Source organism: Megascapheus bottae, chromosome 15 (assembly GCF_031878675.1).
Source record: "Megascapheus bottae isolate mThoBot1 chromosome 15, mThoBot2.hap1, whole genome shotgun sequence".
Taxonomy (NCBI): Eukaryota; Metazoa; Chordata; class Mammalia; order Rodentia; family Geomyidae; genus Megascapheus; species Megascapheus bottae.
In genome coordinates, this window is record NC_143523.1 from 53,642,270 (window position 1) to 53,665,411 (window position 23,142).

Consider the following 23,142-nt stretch of genomic DNA (forward strand, 5'->3'; position numbering starts at 1 on the left):
CATATATATATATATATGTATATCGGGAAAATAACCTAATGGCAATTCTGTTGCTGATCCATTGAATTTACAAATAATTTTGAAAAAGACCTCTGTGATGTTGATTTCTTTTACTGAAGAACATGTTTGCCTTTCCAGTTCTTTCTGGATGATTAGTGAAACATTTTGTGCATGGAGGAGTTGAGTCACCAAATCTCTGTTACCATCCCTGATCCCTTTTGGATTGCTAAATATAAAATCATATAGATCCAACTATTCCATGTGGATTGTTGTGTAAAAACAGGAAGCAATTAGATTACAAGTTTATTGGCCATATCCAGGTACTCAGTGTCCAATGCTCTGTGATTCAGGGCAGTATCACTGAACATCTCTGGTTGCCAGTCAGAAGATGTACAATAGAGTCTTCATTTACTCATTTGTGTACAGAGATACAGAAGTCCTTAATATTTGAGAAGATTGGGAGAATTGAGTGATTCCTAGAGAATACATTGGTAGAAGCTCCACGTTCAGCTGTCAATCATGTTAAAAACAAAACACTGAAATTGGATAGGGAAGGGGGGAATCAAGATGAGGGGTGGGGGTGGGGGGAAGGGAAATGGGGACCAAGACATGAGAAAGTGTATCAATGTATGTGAAATAATGTACCTTCTATCTGGTGAATATAATGTAACCCTTCTATTAATTACAATAAAAATATATTAAAACAAAAAACAAAACACTGAAATCAGATAGGCTGAGCATGCAAAAACTGCTTCAAAATGACAGCCATCAGGTCATTATCCCCAAAAGATTATGTAATCCTCTACATTTACAGTGGCACAAAAAAAAGGAATAAAGGGAGGGATGGAGAGAGAGAGGGAAGGAGAGAGACAGACAGAGAGAGATAGAAAGATAGAGAGAGACAGAAAGACAGAGAGAAAGGGAGGGAGGGGGAGAGGGAGGGAGGGGGGAGGGAGAAAAAGAGATGGAGAGGGAGAAAAAGGAAGGAATAAAGAGGAAGGAAGGAAGGAAGGAAGGAAGGAAGGAAGGAAGGAAGGAAGGAAGGAAGGAAGGAAGGAACACTGAGAGAATTCATCACTATGAATCAGAACACCAGAAGTGCTTGGCCTCTCCTTTGTTCCCTGCAGTGAGATTGGTACTTAAAATTGAATCTTAATAATGGAAAAATCTCCAGGTTTATCAACTTTCTTCAATAAATTCTGTAACTTACTCAGGCAGTTTTTGCTTTCCAACATAGAGAAGAGTCTATTTCCAAGTGCTTGATATTATTTGAAGTGCTGAAATAAACACAAAGATTAATGGAAAACTAAAACAATAGTTCAAATTGCAAGGGGGAAAACTACCAGGACCTATATAATATCTATTTATTCAATATTACAAAGCCTAATGATTAATTTTCAGTGTCTTTATATAGCTTTCTATATGTCTATATATCTATATATATGTTGCTCATAGATATACATTATACATAATACATTTATATTGTAATCTACAACATAGGTCTCTATAGGAATATATTCTATATATATTCTGTAGAACATATATTCTCTATATATTTTGTAGAAATGTAGAACATAATCCTATAGAGACCTATGTCTATAGATAAATATATCTGTAGATGGATAAATACATAGATAGGTCTATACACAAATATATCTATAGGTGAATATATACATAGATGTGTCTATAGATAGATATCTATAGATACATAATACAATTTACTTAATGTATGGATTTAAACACCATGGAAAACTTAAATCAAGATACAATACCAAAAACACCTGGATGGGGATGGACTAAATCATATTGGAATCCAGAATTATAGATATTCAGTTCTAGTGAGTCTAATGTTTGTTTTTAAAATTCCTAGTGCCTATATTTAAAAGAGAAGCATTTTTACTAATATATTCCATTCCCTCCCTTCCCCCATATTTCCTTCCCCTCCCTCCTCCCTCCCTCCCTCCCTCCCTCCCTCCCTTCTTTCCTTCCTTCCCACAAGCAGTTGTACAAAGGGGTTTCAATTCAGTATGTCAGTTTATGAATACAAGGCATCTTAATCAACGTCAATCCATCTCTCCCAATCCCCCATCCCCTCAAGATTACTGGTTCCATTTTTATTTATGCACATTGAATATTATGACTGCTTTATCCACTCTTCCTCTCTAGATTTGTCTAATCCATTTCTTTTTTTTTGCCAGTCCTGGGCCTTGAACTCAGGGCCTGGGCACTGTCCTTGGGCTTTCTCAAGGCTAGAGCTCTACCACTTGAACCACAGCACCATTTCTGGTTTTTTCCTGTATGTGGTACCAAGGAATCAAACCTGAGTCTTCATGCATGCTAGGCAAGCACTCTATTACTAGGTCCCCTGATCCATTTCTTTTGGTCTTAAACATCCTTCCCTTTTCAACCTATGATTAACTTCCTGTTATTAATTTTGTCAAAGTGTACATTAGGTGTTCAAATGAGTTACACCATTGGAATACTCCCTTGCATATGTTTGTTTATATATTTATAAATTCCACTTAATTTCACATAGCATATCAGAATTTATAATTTAGAACTCAGAATTTATAAATTTGACTTAATTCACTTAGCATATTTTTTAGGTTCATCCATTTCCTTGCAAATGTTATATGTCATATAAAAGAGAAACATAATAAACAAGTTCACTTTTCATGTGGGAGATATTGAATAATAGATTAACACTGTCTTCAGCATCACCTTTTCTAAATATATTAGCAATTCTTTTTTTTGCCAGTCCTGGACTTGAGCTCAGGGCCTGAGCCCTGTCCTTGGACTTTCTCAAAGCTAGAGCTCTACCACTTGAGCCTTATCACCACTTCCGGCTTTTTACTATGTATGTGATACCAAGGAATTGAACCCAGGTCTTTGTGCATGCTAGGCAAGCACTCTACCACTAGGCCAAATTCCCGGCCCTATATTAGCAAATTTTTATAGCTCCTTTTTACAGTAGCCAATACCATCAAGCCAACTCCTGATGTTAAAGTATAGTCAGCGATTCTAAGACTTCATCCTCAAGGTGATCTGGGGAAGTCTTATACCTCCAGTCCTCACTGACTGACTCCACGCAGGAAAACGATATGCTTTCCTCAGAGACTGTGATGGTTAAAATACGTTCAATGATAAATTCAGAGGGTATGATTAGAAACAAAGATAGTTACTTTCAAAAGAGCTTATGGAACTATGCTTAATTGTTGCTAAGCAACCAAAATTCATAAGCTTACTTTTTTCCTTCCTAGACCCAATAATGGTCATACCAAAGATCTGCCCTTCTTTAAGTATACAATTCTTGGTGTCAGCCTGGGAGGAATCCACATTCTGTAGCAGTCAAGCATAAAGTAGTTATGAATAAAGCTACTGCGAAAACACAAGGAAACATTGTCGTTCCAGCCTCCCAAATACATAGTTCTCAAACTGGGGTGAAAAGTGTGAAGAACTGCCAGCTGTGGGACACTGCTGGCTGGACCACACTCTTCTGGAACTTGTGCACTTTGAAAAAAAAGAATATGTATACATGCACCCATGTACCTCTCTGTCTATTATCTATCGTCCACCCGTCAATGTTTCTATATCTGTAGTGGACATATGTATATATACCCGTATATGAACATACATATGCACAGTTGTAAAGCATTCTGATCTCAAATTTATTGGCAATTAGTGAAGGTTTTCTGTGTAAAGTAATGGCACATAAACACCAGCATATGCTACTCACTTATTCCCCGTCATTGTGCTTTATGTGATTTATGAGATGAAAGAAGAATGGAAACATTGAGGGCTCTGATGAAAGAAAACAACTGTGATCCTTTTACCAGTATTGTGTTGTGCTTTCCACTAATGCAAAGAATAAATGAATTAATAAATAAGTAGTACCTGTTATTAATGCAGTTCAACAACCTTTCCTTGCTGGAGACTGGGGTGTAGATCAGTCTCAGATTGCATGGGTGGTCTCTCCCCTGCCCCTTCCCAGCTGACATTTAGGTTCCTACAGCAGTGCACAAACCACAGACACATGAGAACTGACTTCTATATTGCAAATGACCTGGAAGCGTTGAACTCCTATCCTTCCATCTTTTCTACTGATTCGATTACTTTCTGCTTTTCCTGAAAAGTCAAAACCAAGAAGGAGACAGACTACCTCTGAGCCATTGTGAACAAAATCTTCATTGTATGTTTCCTATCGCATCCTGTATTACCTGGGTGAAAGCTAATATTTTATTATTGCCTGTATTGCTATTATTGCTCTAAACAGGGGAAGGATCACTGCTTTTGGAGTCAGGTGCAATTTTATTTAAATCCTATATCTGCCACTTGGTTGTCTGAGCAAGTTACATAAGGTTGTTGAGCCTCACAGTATTTCCTGTAAAGTGGTAACGGGGTTGCTTGTTACATGAGATGCTTGTAAGGTTTAAGTGAAATAAATTATGCAAAACTCACGTGGAGAAAAGTTAGCCAAATTTTGTGCTCTGACCCTTCACATAGGCAGGTGCTAGGAGCAGTCTCCCCTTGTCTCTACTTCCCCCCACCTCTCTCACTCTCTGTCTCTCTCTCTTTTCTCTCTCTCTCTCTCTCTCTATATATATATATATATATATGTGTATATATATACACATATATATATATATATCTGTGTCTCTGTCTTGTGACAGTAACAGGGCTTGAACTTGAGGACTGGGCACTATTCCATAAACTATTTCACTAAAAGCTGGGGCTCATTTGAACTCACAAGTCTGCATCGGGCCTTTTGGTGATTAATTGGAGATAAGAGTCTCACTGACTTTCCTGCCTGGGCTGGCTTCGAACTTCAATCTTCAGATTTCATCTTCTTGAGTAGCTAGTTCCAACAGACCCATGCCACTAATGCCCACCCAGGGATAGCCTCTTGTAAAAAGCTACCTGAACAACTGGGACTCAGATGGAAGCTTTGGAGAAGCCATGAGTTACTCTCAGCATGGCTTAGGCTTTGCATTGCTGCCCCTTCTCACCAAGATTCCCCTGGAGAGCATTTCAACATGGAGCTTCCCAGGGAACTAGGGAAGCAGACTCCCCGATTCAGCTTGTGTATGCTGTAGAAAGGAGAATTGACTCTCTCCAGAGACTAATGCCTCTTACAGCTAAACAAGCACAAGTACTGGCTGAGATATTCAGTTACAAAAACAGTGACGACCAGGGCCAAGCCTCACAGCTCAGATGAAGCCCTCGGAATAGGGTCGAGGTTTCACAGACCCTAGAGCCTCAGCCACACTTAACAAATGCACCACACATCGAAATGTGAACCAATACCAAATTGCCTTTGTGTTGCGACAGATATTCGTTCACATAAGTTCCTCCAAATAGAAGGGTACCCTTTGAGCAATTAGAGATTGTCATGGTTGTTGGAATAATCGCTGTGTATGGTGTTCAGCATACGCATTCTCTTAAGCACCAAGTGTTTTTTCTTTTTACTTTTTTTCCCTTTTTTTCTTTCGTTCCCCCCAAAGCCAGCATGACTGTGCTTTGTCTACTTGAGAATTAGAATTTATGGGCCAGGATAAAATAGGGAACAAAAGAAAATGATCCCAGGAAGTGCTATTGTAGAGAGCAACCTGAGTGTAATCCCAAAGAACTACACAATCTGTATCCTAAAATGGTCTGCCCAAGATATCCATGTGTTCATTCCCTGGCTTCTGTCCACCAGCAATTACACATTGCCCAGGCTGGTAGCAATTTCTTCCAGTTTCTGAATTTGTGTCTGGCCAAGATGGTTGAATGGGTTCCTATAGGCATCCTGCAGTAAGAGCCATCCATAGTGGCTCCAATGCACAGTGCAGGAGGCTTGTACAGCATGGCTGAGGTGCCCGGAGGCTCCTTTTTCTAAGCACCTGGTAGGTATAGCACTGGCTGTAGAGGATGTGAGGCAAGGGCCTGAGCAATTTCTAGTGCAGATTTTTCTCCTCCTAGCATCCCAGAAGGTAGATAATACTAGCTGTCATATTGCCAATAGTTCTGAAGCTTAGAGAAGGGGAGTAACTCACTTGTGGTCATGCAGCTCTAAATGGTAGGGCCTGAACTTAACACAGCCTCAGCTTCCCCACAATGGTGACAGATTCAACCCCTTTCATTTGATTTCTCTACATTCCCTCTTCCAGCCTTCTCTCCCTCGGGGAGAATGATCCAAAAAGATTTCATCACCATGCTGTCTTCTGCATGGACATGAATGGTTCTGGATCAAAGGAGGGAAGAGGATAGGATCCAGATGATTATTTCTTTAGCGTTCTACCTGTGCCAGGTTGCTTGGATTGGAACATGTTGCCAGATAAGAGGCATTGCATCTCTATCCAGAATGCATCCTTTTCAGGCCCCCTTTTAATCTCCTGTCTCATGAATGCTCTTCCCTGAACTCCTTCGGTTCTGCAAAGTAATGCAAACTAACTTGTGATTCCTTTACACCCTGAAGTATCTTTGTATATAGCCACTTTGGAGACTTTCCACAAACCATCCTTTGTCTAAGCGTGCTAGGACCCTGTGAGTCTCCAGAGAGGAAGGTAGCCTGGAGATAGTAAGTGCAGGCTCTGGATTTGATCCTTAGAGTGACAACCCCTCCCTTCAAAAAAAAAGCATAAGGTCTAGCTTTGGGAGGTCTGTGATGAGCACTTACTCAGTATTACTCAGCCACAGCATAGATAATCTCTTCAGGAGCTCGGTCCACTCTGTCTATTGGGTTACAATGAAAATCATTAATATATTATTATTCACAGTGCCCCCTTATCTATGTTCCATGCAAGTAAGCATCTCCTTAGAGACTAATTTCTGGTGGATATATTAATACTTTGACAATAATAGCTTAACCTTCAGCTATGCTTTGCTCTGATGTCTAAGTCCATTTCTACTTTCTTTAGGCTGGGTAACATCTATTCTTTGAGGTGCTCATGCATGTAGCTAATCTCTTTAGTTCTGGATGGTTTTTGTTCATTTTCCTCATGGGGGAATCAGAATAGGTCCAGGTCCTCAAGAGAGACAGAACAAAGCCCTTATCATTTTAACTCATCAGGTGATAATTTGTGTTGAGTTGAAGCACAAACTAGCTCCAGAGAGCTGGGCACATTTTCTCTTCTGTAGCCCATTTGGCTAGGAAGAAGGGAGAGATGGTGTCTAGGTCTCCACCCTGCAAATCTGAACCCCTTTTCTGCTTCTCAACAACCCCAGGCATTCAAAATTCACTGAATTCATTTTGAATACAAAAAAAAAAAACAGAAAGAAAAGGACCAACTCTGGGTTTGAACAAACATGTTTTTATTCAAGGTTTAAAGCCTTTCTTTTATGGCTCCCCTGAGGTATCTCTGATTGTTTCCCTTCCCTTGGAGCATGAATGATTGTTTATTAAACATAATAATAATAATAAAGTGGAGGTAGGGTCTCTTAGCTGGCATTAGTTCAGATTCCAATTTAATCTTTCCCAGCCTCACTTCATTACAACCCGATTCGGTTGTGTATTTCATAACCAGCATGTGTCACGGTGAATAAAGTCAAGCTTCAGAATAACATGTCAGTAAGATGATTGTTCATGGAACACAAAGTACCTCTACTCTATAATTAAAAAAAGAAAAAATGAAAAACCAACCTGGCTAAAAAAATAGCGATAAGAAATGTGCTTTGCTGCATAGAATCCAGAAGCTTTGAAGTAGCAAAAGCTGTACCAATGAGCCAGATCCTTTGAGTATCAGAATAAGGAATGATGGGCCCTCACCTCCTAACAAAGCAAGCAGGGCACTTCTGGACCACAGAAGAATTTAGGATGGCAGGAGCTTTAATCCCTGCCCTTATTAAAACAATGCACTCAAAACAATGATAGCTTCTGCCTCGTTGGTTAAATAAACTCAGTTACTTTAACTATAAAGTGAGAATGACAATAGCTCCACCTTGGAACTGTTGTGCATAGTATAAGCATGATATACACTAAGGGGTCAACTGTGGCTAGCACATCATAGGGTACCAGTGTTTAGTCACTTTTTAATGAGCATAGAAAGTTCTGTTTGTAAAGGCATTACCACTCGTCAGAGGTTCTGGAGCAAAAGGTTTAGTTTAGGATTATGAAAGGAGATAAGATGATGCTGTACAGAATATAGATCCCTACCCCCCAAATTAAAAGAAAGACTTGGAAATGACCTTTAGTTACAGTGGGAAAGGAAAATGTCTTATGATTTTTAGAATGGAAAGTGATTCTTCAAGGATAGACTCGAGTACAATGCATCTTGACCTGCGTCACCCCTTTCATGATTCTCCCACATCTCTCTCAGCCCCATACATCTTTTCAATCTAGCGGGTTCTGTTTTCTCATATGTATGACTGTATTCACAAAATCCTTTGTATAGCTAGTTAATGAACAAAAGAACAGATTTGATTTACTGTATTGCTATGTAGAAGACAGGAACCTGAGGCAGAAGAAGAAGTATCTGGCTGGAATGGACCACATTAGAGTTGGGACCCTCAAAATTAAGATGAATTAGAAAGTTGAGTGAGTGGAAATAGCCAGAGCACACTTTCAAAGTGCTGTGCTATGCTGTACAAGAAGTGATTCTGTTCTACCTTCCTGTAAGACAGCCTCAAGCATATATGTCTGTCTAGGATTCCAATTCTTCTATTTAGTAGATTTTTTTCAGGAGAACTCACCATTCCCCAAGTTTCATTGGTGGGATGTGGTAGATGAAAACAAGTTTAGTCTTGTACAATGTGGGAGGCAGAGAAAGGGAAGGCAGATGTCCTCTGTGATCCAGTGAGAAGCACATCTTTGATCTCCTCTGAGTCTGACCAGTGCATTGCTCCCCATCAAGCTCATTTGTTTTACCTAGAATTTGATCCTGTCCAGTTTCCAGTAATGCAAAGAACATCTCAGCACATCCACCCCTCTGTTAGTGGCAGCAATATTTTGAAATGACATCAAGAGTAGAATTTCTATTATTAGAATTTTCACTGGGGCTCATATTTTGAACAGAAATTTATTCAAGAAAGAGCTAATGTTAGGAAAAGAAATAAAGCAACTATCTGTAACATTCAACTGTGGCCGACCATTGGTCCTACAACTCCCGGCTGAGTTCTCTTTTAGGAGCTCAAAGAGCACAGGTGACAAACCTGAGGTCATGACTTGTACAGCATGAAGAAACATGGAGCTTGAGAACCAAAGTTTTAGGATTACTCTGTTTTTCTGATTGCATGAGCATCTTTTAATGAACCACAATATTCCTGAGTAACTGAGATTTTCTTGCCTTCTAGCATTATGTGTACTTTGGAGGGGCCACAGATGCTTTGATCTGTTCTGGCTGTAGGATCTGTGGTGATATCAGATAGTTACATGGCATACTCCTTGCTCTGGGAGGAAAGCATCTCCCGATACTTTTTTTTTCTGAAGCCTTAAGAATTTTTTCCTGAGTTACTGTGGCTCTGAATTCCCACAGGATTATCAGTTATCTAGATAACTGCTCAAAGATGCCGTATCAGGATAACCTATTTACTGGAATGCCTCCATTTCTCATTTAGACAGTCATGTAGTTACGAAGCTCTGGTTGGATCTCATTAGCTTAGGACCTAAGCTAATGAGACTGGGACCTAAGCCTTGGAGAGGATAGGGGGCAGTTTTGATCTTTTCTAAGGAAGTCTGTTCTCTCTTGTTTCTAGGATTTTACAATCTCTGCATATCTGATGCCTCCCAGGTACTCACTCATCCCTCATTCCTTAGTGGAGGCTTCTGAATTCTGTTGAACCCTACCTGCTTGATATCCCAGGGAATATCCCCAGCTTTTCTTCCATCTGGTTACCTTTGCATATACATGGTGGTGGCCTGAGGAGGTTTAATGACTTTTATTATTATTATCTGTATGCGGGTGACTTTTACATCTTCTGTAATCTCAGACAGATTTTACTTTGTACCTCTTTTTACTACTCAGGTGTTTCTTTTTTTGAAACATAAGGTCTTTTTATTTCTCAATTGAAAAAATTTACCTTAGGCAGCTATTTGTATTTATTTACTTTTTACTTTTTTATTTTTTTATTATCAGAGTAATGTATAGAGGGGTTACAGTTACTTCGCCAGGTAGTAGGTGTATTATATCTCTAACATTGATAGTTCTTCTCATGTTTTCCCTCCCCCACTCCTTCCCAATCATCTTGCTTTACCCCCTTCCCTTTCTCATTTCAAATAATCAACTAAACCTATATACAATATACCAGGTAACAACATCAGATATAGATTAACCATAAAGGCAAAAGGAGAGATGAGAAATAACATAGTACCTTAAGAACAAAAATAACACCAGATGAAATACTTATTTCTCAATGCAGCACTATTTACCATAGAAAAGATATGGAATCAACCCAGATGCCCCTCAGTAGATTATTGGATCAAGAAGATGTGGTATTTATACACATCTGCTGCCATCAGAAAGAATGGTTTTGCCCCATTTGTAAGGATATGGAAAGATTTGGAAAAAAATCGTATTAAGTGAAGTAAATCAGAGCCAAAGGAACATAGACTCAATGGTTTCCCTCATTTTTAATAATTAGTACACATCTCAAACTCTCCTAGCAGAGGATTACAATAGCTCAAAACCTAGGTACATAATGTCATATAGGGTGAGACTAAATGAAAAGAACTCTACTTAGGTGTTTCTTACTCATTCATAACTATGTAGTTGATCTCCTGTTCCCTTCAAAATCAAAATTAACTATCACTTTCTTCCAGTAGATGCCAATTTGGGAAATGTTGTCTCAATTCATTTTCTTCTTCAGGACCATGTATTAAAGTAGACCTTTGTTCCTCCCTTTTCTTTTTGCAACTCTGCTGCCATCTGCCCCTTAGTCACTGGCCAGAATCTAAATTTGGTTTTCTTCTTTCACCTATTGCCTTAATTCTTCAGAGTATGCCTTTTCCATGGCATTCTCATGTATTCCAAAGTATTATTATAATTTGAAGGCATGGATGTGCCTCTCCTGTTTCGTAATTTAGTCTGACTTTTAATGTAATTGCATATTAGCCTCTCTGCGGTCCTTACGTGCTCTATGCCCATTTTTATCTCATCTTCTTCCACCCTTGTTGATTTTTCTCCTTATCTTCTGAGCATGCCAAGGATGCTTCTATGAGCTGAGGCCTTCTGTTTGTGTATTGTTTGTGTACAAGAAGGCTACTGACTTTTGAAGGTTAATTTTGTATCCTGCCACTTTGCTAAAGTGGTTTATTAATTCCAGGAGTTCGGGAATGGAGCTTATTGGGTCACTCAAGTAGAGGATCATGGCATCTGCGAATAGGGATAGTTTAATTTTCTTTCCCTATGTGGATTCCTTTGATGTCCTTCTCTTGCCTTATTGCTCTGGCTAAGGGTTCCAGCACTACACTGAAGAGAAGTGGAGAGAGTGGGCATCCCTGTCTAGTTCCTGCTTTTAAGGTAAATGGTTCCAGTCTTTCACCATTTAGTATAATATTGGCTGTAGGTTTGTCATATATGGCTTTAATTATTTTAAGGAACGTACCTCTTCCTATTTTTTCTAGTGCTTTCAACATGAATGAATATTGTATTTTGTCAAATGCCTTCTCCGCATCCAAGGAAATTATTATATGATTCTTATCCATGACTCTATTAATGTGATGCATTATATTGATTGATGTGTGAATGTTAAACCAGCCTTGCATCTGTGGGATGAAGCCTACTTGATCGTAGTGTATAATTTTTTTAATTTGTTTCTGGATTCTGTTGGCTAGTATTTTATTGAGGAGTTTTGCATCTGTGTTCATTAGAGACATAGGTCTATAGTTTCCTTTCTTTGTTGGCTGTTTCCCTGGTTTGGGGATGAGAGTAATATTAGCTTCATAAAATGAGTTTGGTATTGCTCCTTCTGCTTCTATTTCTTGGAAGAGTTTCAAGAGTATAGGTGTTACTCCATCTTTAAATGTCTTGTAGAATTCTGCAGTGAAACCATCTGAACCTGGGCTCTTTTTGGTTAGCATTTCCCTGATTGCTTCTGCAATTTCATTGTGTGAAATTGGTTTGTTCAATTTGTTTACCTCTTCATTGTTCAATGTGGGTAGCCTATATTTATTTAAGAAAGCATCCATTTCTACTAGATTTTCTTGTTTCTTTGAATATAGGGCCTGGTAGTACTTATTCACAATGGACTGAATTTCTTGGATATCGGTTGTGATTGTTCCTGTGGGATCTCTAATCTTGTTTATTTGAGTCACCCCTCTATTTTTCTCGATTAGTCTTGCCAGGGGTCTGTCAATTTTGTTGACTCTTTCAAAGAATCAACTTTTTGATTTATTAATTTGTATATCGTGGATCTTATTTCAACCTCTGATATTTCTGATTTTATTTTTGTTATTTCTGTCCTTCTAGTTGTTTTAGAATTAATATTTTCTTGCTCCTCTAGGTGTTTCAATTTCTTTTTTAGGTTATTTACATGCTCTTCTGTCTTTTTAATATGTGTTCCTAGTGTGATAAATTTGCCCCTCAGAACTGCCTTTGCTGTGTCCCATAGTTCCTTCGTGATGTCTCTTTATTGTCATTACATTCAAGAAAGTTTTGAATTTCTTCTTTGATCTGATCTGTAACCTAGGAGGTAATCAGAAGTGCGTTGTTCAGCTTCTAATAATTTGAATGTTTTTTGACTTTTACTGCATTGTTCAGAACTAGTCTGACTCCATTGTGATCAGATAGAATGCATGGGATTGTATCAGTCCTCTCATATCTGCTTAAGTTTTCTGTATGAACTATTATATGATCTATTTTGGAGTGTGTTCCATGTGCTGCTGAGAAAAAAAGTAAAAAGTCTCACTGTTGATGGAAGACTGTGTATATCTGTTAAGCCCAGCTGGGCTATGGTGTTGTTTAAGTCGATGATGTCTTTGCTTAACTTTTGTTGAGCTGACCTGTCATTTGGTGAGAGTGGCGTACTGAAGTCTCCTATTATGATCGTGTTTGAGTCTATCTTGTTCTGTAATTCTAAGAGAGTTTGCTTAATGTATTTGGGTGTTCCCGTGTTAGGGGAGTAAATGTTTATAATTGTAATATTGAGGTTATGGATTGTACCCTTTACTAATATGTAGTGGCCTTCTTTATCTTTATGTACTTATTTTACTGAGAAGTTAATTTTGTTGGAGATTAAGATTGCTACTCCTGTTTTTTTTGCATGGTGCGTTGGAGTGGACGATTCATTTCCATTCTTTCATTTGGAGTTTGTTTCTGTCTTTAACAGTGAGGTGAGTCTCTTGGAGGCAACATATGGATGGGTCTTGTTTCTTAATCCAGTCTTTTGTTCTGTGTCTTTTGATTGGATTGTTCAGCCCATTCACATTTAAGGAAATTATGGAGAAGTGGTCAGTTTCCATTGTCATTATTTATATTTACTTCTGAATTTCTTCCTCTCTCTTTTTTTCTTTTCATTTTGTACACTATACTACTTGAGCTTGTATACTATACTTTTGGCCTTTTGCTAGTTAATTGGAGATAAAGATCTCAGGGACTTTTCTGCTGGGTTTGGACCTCAATCCTCAGATCTCAGCCTCCTGTGTATGTAGGGTTGAAGAGCCTGACTTCAACATTTCTCTATTTAAATATGGCAGTGTCCTTGCATCTGATATGAGTACAGAATTGCAGGTAGAGGGCTGTAGATAGGCTGTGATTGGTGACTCCATCTGTTTTATTTTTAGCTTTTTCCATTTTTTTCTTTTGCTCATTCTAAGGTCTTTGGCCTTGTTAATGCTATGGGACTCGTTTCTGATAAGTAGGCATTATTTGTTCTTGGAGAGTTACTTGGTTTTTTGGGGCACAGGTTATTCACAATTGGATATAAACATATGGCCTCCCTCACATAACCATTATCCAGCTCAAACTATTTTCTTATTATTGAGCCTAGAAAATGGAAAGTGGTAAAGGACATCTGCTGGTGATGCTGTGCATAATGGTGATGACGACAGGGAATGATGGTATTATTTGGGGGAAGCATGGCTTTGATTAAGATGGGAAAATTCAAATTCAAAATTTCCTACTAGTTGCCTGATAGCACATGAAGAATAAATATGTATTGTGTTAATTATGCTCATCTGTCAATGGATTTTCCTGTAGCAAACTTTCTCCGACTAGTCTCTTAACCTTGATTTGGGAATTATGAGAAGAATAGACTGTCTCCAGTTCCTGAATGCACAAAAATTGATGTTACTAAACTAAAAGTGTGTGTTCACTCTCAGTTTATACTTCTAAAAATGTCTGCCTGTTTTAGCTTCCTGGTTAGTCAGAACCTAAAAAGATCTGAGGATCTAGTTCATAGCAGAGCCAGCGATTCAACTTCCCTCTGTGGCTCCTGCTTCTGACACTCTGTGGCATGAGCCTCTTTCTCTTTATGCAAGCAATCATAAATATATTTGTGTCCTGGTCTTTCTTTTTTTATTGCCACTCATCCTCTTGTTCTTCCTCCTTAATCCTTTCTTTTTCCTTTTATCTTCCTCTTTTATACTTCTTTCTTCAGCACTTGCATGCTCTTGGAATACCTCTTTTATGTCTTCACTCTTTCAATTTTTTGAAAAATCTTTCTAGTATTAGGTCCACCTTCTCATTCTGATTTTAATCTATCATTCATTTCAAGAGAAATATTTCTCCATTTTTAAATAAATATTTTAAACAATTGCTGTTGGCAATCACTTGCAATATCCAAAGGAAAGTATTCAACACAGTCACTCTGTGGTATCTGAAGAGAAAACTGCCTGCCTGTTGGAACAAACAGAATAAACCTGTCAATGATTTCTATAGAACTTTCCTATTATTTTCCTTCTACATAAAATGCTATTAAACACTTTTTGGCATAACAACTTAAAAAGAGAAAAGGGACTTGAATGAGTGCAGATATCTTACTGAATAAAAAATTATTTTTTTACTCTCCAATTATTTCTGTTCTTCTGGTTTTCAGTATTGGAAAACAGACAGGCAAAATATCTTTATTTCAAACTATTGTCATAATTTAGGTAATGACAATAATTATAAGATGGGAATTTTTTTAACAAATGATGTTTTCTAAGTTCTGCAGAAGAGCTAAAAGAGACTAAAGGAAGAAGAGTAAGTAACTTCAAGTTATTACTTGAAGTCCTATGGAGAAATATTTACACCATATATTATCTAACTGTATTCCAAAAATCCTTTAAAATCCCTCCCAGAACAGATGTATGTATATATATATATATATATATACATATGTACATATATATGTATATATATATATATATATGTAAACTGTCCATGATTATCTCAAGGGCTATAAAATTGTCTTTGGAGGTGAGTACTAACCCTATTGTAGAAAGATATTTGGGTTGGGAACTAAGAGAGATGATTTTTCATGGAGGACTTGTCCAAGTTCTTATTTGTTCACATTGGTGATTGCTATTGACAGGGATGTTGAGATTAGGAAGTCAGACAGACAGGCCAGAGCAAAGGTAATAGCAAGCTGGGCCTAGCTGCAGAAAATATGTTGCTGTTCATGGTACTGAAGGAGAAGTCATTAGCAATATACAAAGCCAAGAATGCGGCAGGCCTTCATTTCAGGGCTCCTTGTAGTTAATCTTAACAGAAGGTTGCTTGTTTCAACTTTCATTCATCAGATAAATGGAAAAAGTACATGTTGAAATTACATGTTAGAGGGAAGGCCAAGTTATACTTAAATGTTTCTGTGTGGGATTCCATAAGGAAAATCATACAGACCACTTTCAAATCTTCTTACACCCTTTGGGGAATGCAAGATAAAACAGCTCTATTCTCGATGGCTGGCAGAAAGTAGCTAATCATTTTTGTTGGTAATAGGGCTTGAATTCAGGGTGTGGGTCATTTTCCTGAGCCTTTGCAGTTAAGATTAGCTCTCTACCACTCGAGCCACAATACCAATTCTAGCTTTTTCTGAGTAGTTTATTAGAGATAAGTGTTATATAGACTTTACTGCTGGGCTGGTGTTGAATCATGAGCTTCAAATCTCAGCCTTCTGAGTATCTAAGATTGCAGGTGTGATTCACTGGTGCCTAGGGATAGAGAGTCATTCTATCCACAGGTTTATCTACAGGAAAATCAGGGGAGTGGAAAGAGTCCTCTGATGTTTTTCTGCAGAGTGGGTATTTATGAGGTAGTGAGAGGCAAGATGACATGGAGATAAGAAAGCTAGTAGTTGATGCAACACCATCCTCCTGCAAGCCAGGTGATCACCTTCTTAGGGTTGGCTGCCCTCAGAAGTGCAGCGAACACTAAAACACTGTGCTCAGAGTCTTAGTCAAATGGTGACCCTTAATTTAGGGGTAACTGTCTCCTCCTAGAGCATAAATGACTTAATGAGATCACCTTCTTTCTTCTCTGGAGTATGAATAACAGTTTGGGGAGATGCAAACAGAAGGAGCTTCATACAATCTTCTAGAGGAAGAACCTGTAACTCCAGGAGATAATGAAAAGATGGAGATAGAATGAGAAAGATTGGAAGTCAATATGACAGAGAGAGAGAGAGAGAGAGAGAGAGAGAGAGAGAGAGAGAGAGAGAGAGAGAGAGAGAGAGAGAGAGAGAGAGAGAGGGAGAGAGAGAGAGAGAGGGACAAAGAGAGAGACAGAGAGAGAGACAGAGAGAGAGACAGAGAGAGAGACAGAGAGACAGAGACAGACAAAGACAGACAGAGACAGACAGACAGAGACAGAGACAGAGAGACAGAGACAGAGACATAAGGCAGTAAAATGAATAAAGAGAAAGTAAAGGGGAGAAGTGGAAAAAAGAAGGCAGTTAAAGGAAAGAAGTCAAAAAGAGAGTGATGAGCCAAACACCTGTGGCTTATGCTGTAATCTTAGCTATTCTGGAGGCTGAGATATGAAGACCATGTGTCAAAGCCAACCAAGGCCAAAAGGCCTGTAAGACTCTTTATCCCTGATGAACCACCAAAATGCTAGAAGTGGAGCTGTGGCTCAAGTGATAGAGTGCTAGCCTTGTGTTAAAAAACTAAGCAAGCACTCAAAATCCTGGGCTCAGTCCCTAGTGCTGAGGAGAGGCAGAGGAAGAGACAGAAATAGAAATCATACAGCTAAACAGAGGACGGAGAACATGCTTTGGGAGGTGTCTGATGACAGCGACAAACATGCCCCTCCCCTAATTGAGTAGGGAGTGCCACTTCTCTCAAACTGTCTGAGGCTGGCTCTAGCCAAAAGGAGCTCAAATGAGACATAGAGTCATGACTCAGACTCTGAGGACTCAATCAAATGTAAGCTTGAGATCTGGGGACTGTTAAAACAGTAATATTTGTTCATTTGATAAAAGTGACACCTGAGCTAGGATGAAGAATACATAGTTCCAAGTGTAAGGCTGACCACTAGCACAATTTAGGGAGTGATTCAAAGTCCAACTAAGCTGACAGTAATATCTGGGTCACACTGATTTTCTAGGAGAGGTAGGATTGCAATGATACTGGGAATTAAAGCTGACATGTGGAATTCATTAGGTGACCAGAGGCTAGGAGGCAGCATGGAGCCCTAGGAAGAGAGAGATACTTAAGTCTACACAACCTAAGATCTTCTCTGTAATCCCAAACCTTTCCACGGTGCAACATTTCTTCTGAACGATTTTCCCTTTAACCAGAGAACTGCAAAAACCAAAAAACTGAAGAGCTGAGGGCAAAACTCATAATCTTCTTTTTTCTTTTGGATAGAGAAGTGAGGCTACGGCAGTGAAATTCAAGCATAAGGAAATGAACAAGATGGAGAATGAGGCATATGGTTCCCTCTTGCAATTGTTCCTTGTGCCAGATCCATGCCAAAACAAAGCATACTCAGTATGGAGATCATGAGGGTAAAAGGAGGGAGGAGAGTATAATGAAAGCCAGAATCCAAGACTCCAGAAAACTTCAGTGAGAGCCTTAGGCCTGAGGAGGCTGGAAGAACACACACTTTCCTTGGGGAAGAGATGTACTTATTGCTGCATCTGATCACTGCCTGTTTAAGATGTCTGATCTTGTACCATAATGTCCACCCCAGCTTCTTCCCTCGTACCACACCTGCTGCCTCTGTAGGTGCTAGGGTCTTGCTCCTGTAGAGCCAGTCAGAAATGAAATTGCCTTTCCAGAGCATCAGATATCTGTTTCCATGGAAACCTGTGTACAGGGAAGACTGATGGACACTAAGAAGGGCCAGTAGGTGCTGTAGGCTTGGGAAGAATGTTGTAAGTGTTCCTTGGTATATTCAGTTTTCTCTTTAATTCACAATGTAAATTAAATACCTCATCATGCACTAATAGTTTTGAGTGTCATTATCAGCCTGGGGACCAGTGTAAACCAATAGTAATAAAAGTAATCTTTTCCAGGAATATCATGTGGATGAGCCAGCATTGTTTTGTTTCATATTTTTTAGGTGACAATGTGATCTGTGCAGGGAAAATCTAGCAAATTCTTCTTGGTGAAGGCAAATAGGTATGGGAGTAGGTTTTGACTGTTTAATCTTTTTTTAAAATCCCATGCCCACTTTGCTTTAAAGAAATCACCTGTATTTTCTCTTACAACATCCATTTAGCATTTGAATGCCTCCAAAGATACCACTTTCTCTCTTTACTTGTAAGATTCCTTACTGCCATCCAAGACACTACATGACACTTGGAATTGGAATTGTCAATTATTTTCAAATTCCTTTGACATCCCAATTTTCTTTAATTCCTTGAGTTTTTGCACAAGTTGATTTTTAGAAAGGCATTGGAATTGGACAAGCCACCATTATGTAACTAGAAAAAGTACACACACACACACACACACACACACACACACACACACACACACACACACACACGGAGTAACAGAGTCCCAAATGGACTTTATTGTCTTATTAAGAATCCCCAGGAAACTCTTTTTCCGCTGGCCTGGGCTCTCCCAAGAAAATTCCATTCCGTAACAAAATTCCTTTCTTTGAACAGAGTTTGTTCTTTAAAGTAATTGAATCCTGAAGACCTTCCAGCAATTCTCAGTCTACGTGATAAGAATTCAGGGGTGTGTGTATGAAAAGTGGCAGGAGATGACTACTACTTAAGTCTAGAAATGAAGGACCTTTATTGAGGGACCCTCAGGTATTGTTTGTAATAAGTGTGAGATGGAATGATAGAAAAGATCTCCAGATTAACCAAAAAAGGGAATTACATGTTTACATGTTATCAGGATCCTCTCTCTCTCTCTCTCTCTCTCTCTCTCTCTCTCTCTCTCTCTCTCTCTCTCTCTCTCTCTCCCTCCCTCTCTCTCTCCCTCTCCACCTCTCTCCCCCCTCCCTCTCCCTCTCCTCCTCCATCTCTCCTCCCTCTCTTTCTCTCTCTCAATGTGTTTATTCTTTCACACTATACCCATGATAATAAGAAATTTGTTTGCTTATAATTACCTAAACCTCTTGCTTTTTCTTTGAGTGACTTTCATTTGTTAACTCCACTTTGAGAACTTTGAGGAAGAACTATTAATGAGCAGTGGCTCAACCCTGGGTCATTTAATTATGAACAAATAATCAGGATTACATGGCAGAGAGATAAATGGAGGGTCTTTATCTCTACGTTTATCAGTGATTTCCAGAGATTAAAAAATAGTTACCTTAGAATGAATGGGTTATTGTGCCACAATTTAAAAAGTACTGATCTAGAGAAAATCATTCAGCACCAACTCTACTTCAGTTTCTACATCTCTAAACCCTTCAGAAATTTAAATCCCTGAATTGTACTTGAGCACCAGTCTCCTTTCTGATCTAACGTGCAATGTCTTGATACTGTGGGTGGCATCTGGTACCATATCTGAAAATCACAAGGCATATTTTGACTCTGGAAGAGGGACAGACTCTCCAGGTACTGCATGCTACTTGTATTGGTTGGAAGTACATGTTCAGCTAAGTCACCTATGTGGTAATGGGAAAGACAGCTCCAAGATCTGATTCAGCTGGGGCCAGAGTCAAAGGTATGGCCATTTAATTTGACATATGCAATGTGTGGAGCAGAGATGCTTATAGAATGAAAGATTTGAAGTTAACCATTGGCTTTCCAGAAGGCTTTTGGAAGAGTCTAGGCTATACTTCCTATAGTTAATCTCTGCGATTTCCCTGTTTTAGGTGAGTGAGAAGTCCCTTGGGATGTTGAAATATGTTCTCTTATACGAGTTTGTGCAGACTTATGTCAAGAGATGATTTCAAACCATGGCAATTGAAAAATTCACTACAGTCTACATTTTCCTCCTAAAGTAGGAAAAAGGGACCCAAACTGAGAGAGGCGTGTGAGAGTGTCCAGCTCTGTCATTCATGATCTTGACTCAAAGGTGTACAGGGCAGCTTATTCCACTGCTACATCAATGGCCAGTTGCAGTGATTAAGTCAGGTTGCCATGGTATCATGATCCTCTTGGAGGCTCAAACCCAAATGCTCAGATGACTTTGATGATGATGACAAGGATAGAGACAAAAGACGGAATTGGGTGCTGGGTGCCAGTGGCTCACAGCAATAATTCTAGCTATTCAGGAGGCCGAAATCTAAGGATAGTCTTTTGAAGCCTACCCAGGCTGAAACATCTTTGAGACTCTTATTGTCGAATACTACCAAGCAGTTATAAAGGGTAAAGGTGTCTCTTAAAAAGTGGAACATCAGCCTTGAGCAAAAAAGATAAGGGACAGCTGCCAGGCCCTGAGTACATGTCCCAGTGCCAGCACACACACACACACACACACACACACACACACACACACACAGAGAGAGTTGGCATTTGAATTGAGAATGGAATGGCCATACTACAGAACATTAAAGGAATATGTTATGAAATGCCAAAACACTGTTGGATAATAAGTGTATATTTCTAAGAAACACAAAGGAAAACAACGAAAACTATTTACTGTATGATTCCATTTTTGTGACATTTCTTAAAGAAAGGTATATAGTAGTTGTGGCTTATGAGACTATCAATTTTGGAAACTTCACAATTTGAAGGCATTCTTAAAGTATTAGAGGTACAGTCAGGTTTAACAGGGGAAAGGATGGTATTTTGTAAGAGGGTTTTATTCATTTCTGTCCAATCCAAATCCCGTGAGTTGGGTGTTACCAGCACCTCTTCATATCCTGAGGGTCAGAAAAGCTTTGAGACTCAAAGTGCTGTGAGGTAGCAGAGATAAAACTCAGGGTTATGTTAAAGAGAAGAATATTTGAAGACAACTCCCCCTGAATTCTCCTATGTCAGTAGTGGGAAACAGAATTGTTTGAAGTATTCTTCCCTCTCCTTAGAATGCCTTGATACCTCAAGAGAATAGAATTTAATATTACTTCAGGGAATTTTAAATTACTGTGGCATGATTTTTGGCTATTTATTACCTTATTTTAAAGTGGTTAATCAAACTAGAAACAATTTTCTGTCTGTGCTTCTCACATCGTTAATTCTCTTTTTTTCTTAAAAATGTTTTTTGGGGGGGGTTTTCTCCTTATATTACTAAGTAATTTGTTTATGAATATGTAAGTGACATTCTGTTACTACTTCTCCCTTTGACCATTTTATATCCACTTTCTTTACTAAGGTTATTGTGTAGTTATTGTCATTGTCATTAATTTATAAAAATCCATTCATTCTAATCTATACCCATTTATAGATAGATAGCAGGGTCATGATTACCAAGTTACTTGGGTTTGTAGTCTCAGCCTTCAGCTGCTAAACAGTCTGAAATTTTACCCTTACCCTTTCTCCATGTTCTACACCATTAAAACCTTAACTATATGTACAAGCTGGTCTTTTCCTCCTTCTTTGACCCATGGCTTCGTTCATGCATAGGCAATCTATTTGATGATAACTTTGGATCATCCCCTGCAAAATACCTCAGCTTAAACTCAAATTCATTTTGTTTTCATACAGAGACTTACAACATAATAATGAAATCATTATAGGCATTCACATTATAGCAGAATTTCTACATTTCATAAGATAGGGCATGATAGTAACTGAAGTTTCTAAGGGTGCTGCAGTTCTAGGAGAGCTGCATATTCCAATTTTTTCAGTAAAATATTTTAATAACATGTTTTTATGAACATATCCAAGTAAAATATGTCAAATAAATATTTCTAATATTTCTAATTAGCACTGGGCTCTTGAGCGATCACATATCAATTTCTTTCTTAAATTTCATTATCTTTAAGTAGTTATACAAAAGAGTTGCCATTTAACATTGAATCCATTCCTAACCATCACCTGCCATTAACTAAGACCAACGTAATCCATCTTTGTAGGTACACACTGATTCTTTTCTTAATATCATGGAGATTTCAACAATGTAGTGCTATGAATTTTGACATCATGTAATTCAGACTTTTCTCTCTATGTTTTGGGTAAGAACCCAGAAAAGGCTTAGCTACAGAGCTGAGAAATAGGCACTTTAGAGGCCGAATTTGTGGTTCCATTTTCACATGGCCTATGAACTTGTGATTGTCATTCTTTAACATCTGTACTCTTTTTAGGCAAATGTGCTTTACAAGACTACTAGATAAAGTGCATTCTAACCATTGTTCTAGAATATATTTTACTGCACACATCAGATTACAATTTCCAGTGTCTTACACATAATTTTTTTGAAAAGATGGTTTTCTTTTTATTATCAGTCTAGTGCAAACCTCACTTGAAGTATACTAGAATGAGAACTTCAGGCAAGGAAGTGAATTTGGGGGCAAATGATATTTCATGTCCTCAAATGGATCTTTACGAGTTTTCACAAACCTGCTTAATGATGTTTGCTAACACACACCATGTGTTAGAAACTCAGAGAACTGGTATACTTACAAATATTAGTATAATACAAAAAATAAGAAAACACCACCATTGTCTCAGATTCTGTATAGTCCTCTACTTCTATGGGCATAGCTGGGTCAAAAGCATGTGATTACCTTTCCTGCGAGCTATTTCCTGGTGAACATAGCTGCATAACAAAAGGGTTTACCTAAGATTTCCGTACACTGTGCTCACAGTTGAAATTTCTTCTTTTTTTTTTAATCAGTCGTGGGACTTGAACTCTGAGTTGGGGTGTTGTCCTTGAGCTCTTCTGCTCAAGGCTACCTCCCCCACCCCTTGAGTCACAGTGCCACTTTCAGTTTTCTGGTGGTTAATTGGAGATAGGGA

The 23,142-nt window shown here is 38.6% G+C and overlaps 1 protein-coding gene across 4 annotated transcripts in view; it reads left to right on the plus strand.

Moving 5' to 3' along the window:
• LOC150054363 (uncharacterized) overlaps positions 1–23,142 on the plus strand; it is a 715,379-nt gene that overhangs the window by 155,595 nt on the left and 536,642 nt on the right. For 3 of the 4 annotated variants that reach the window (XM_090346707.1, XM_090346706.1, XM_090346705.1), the window contains one exon: positions 17,702–17,854. The exons of the other annotated variant lie outside the window; for it this stretch is intronic. In XM_090346707.1, coding sequence (XP_090202833.1) covers positions 17,702–17,839 — 138 coding nt within the window. In that variant the 3' untranslated portion in view covers positions 17,840–17,854. Of the gene's footprint in view, positions 1–17,701; positions 17,855–23,142 lie in introns of those variants that run through there. 4 annotated transcript variants of the gene reach the window in all.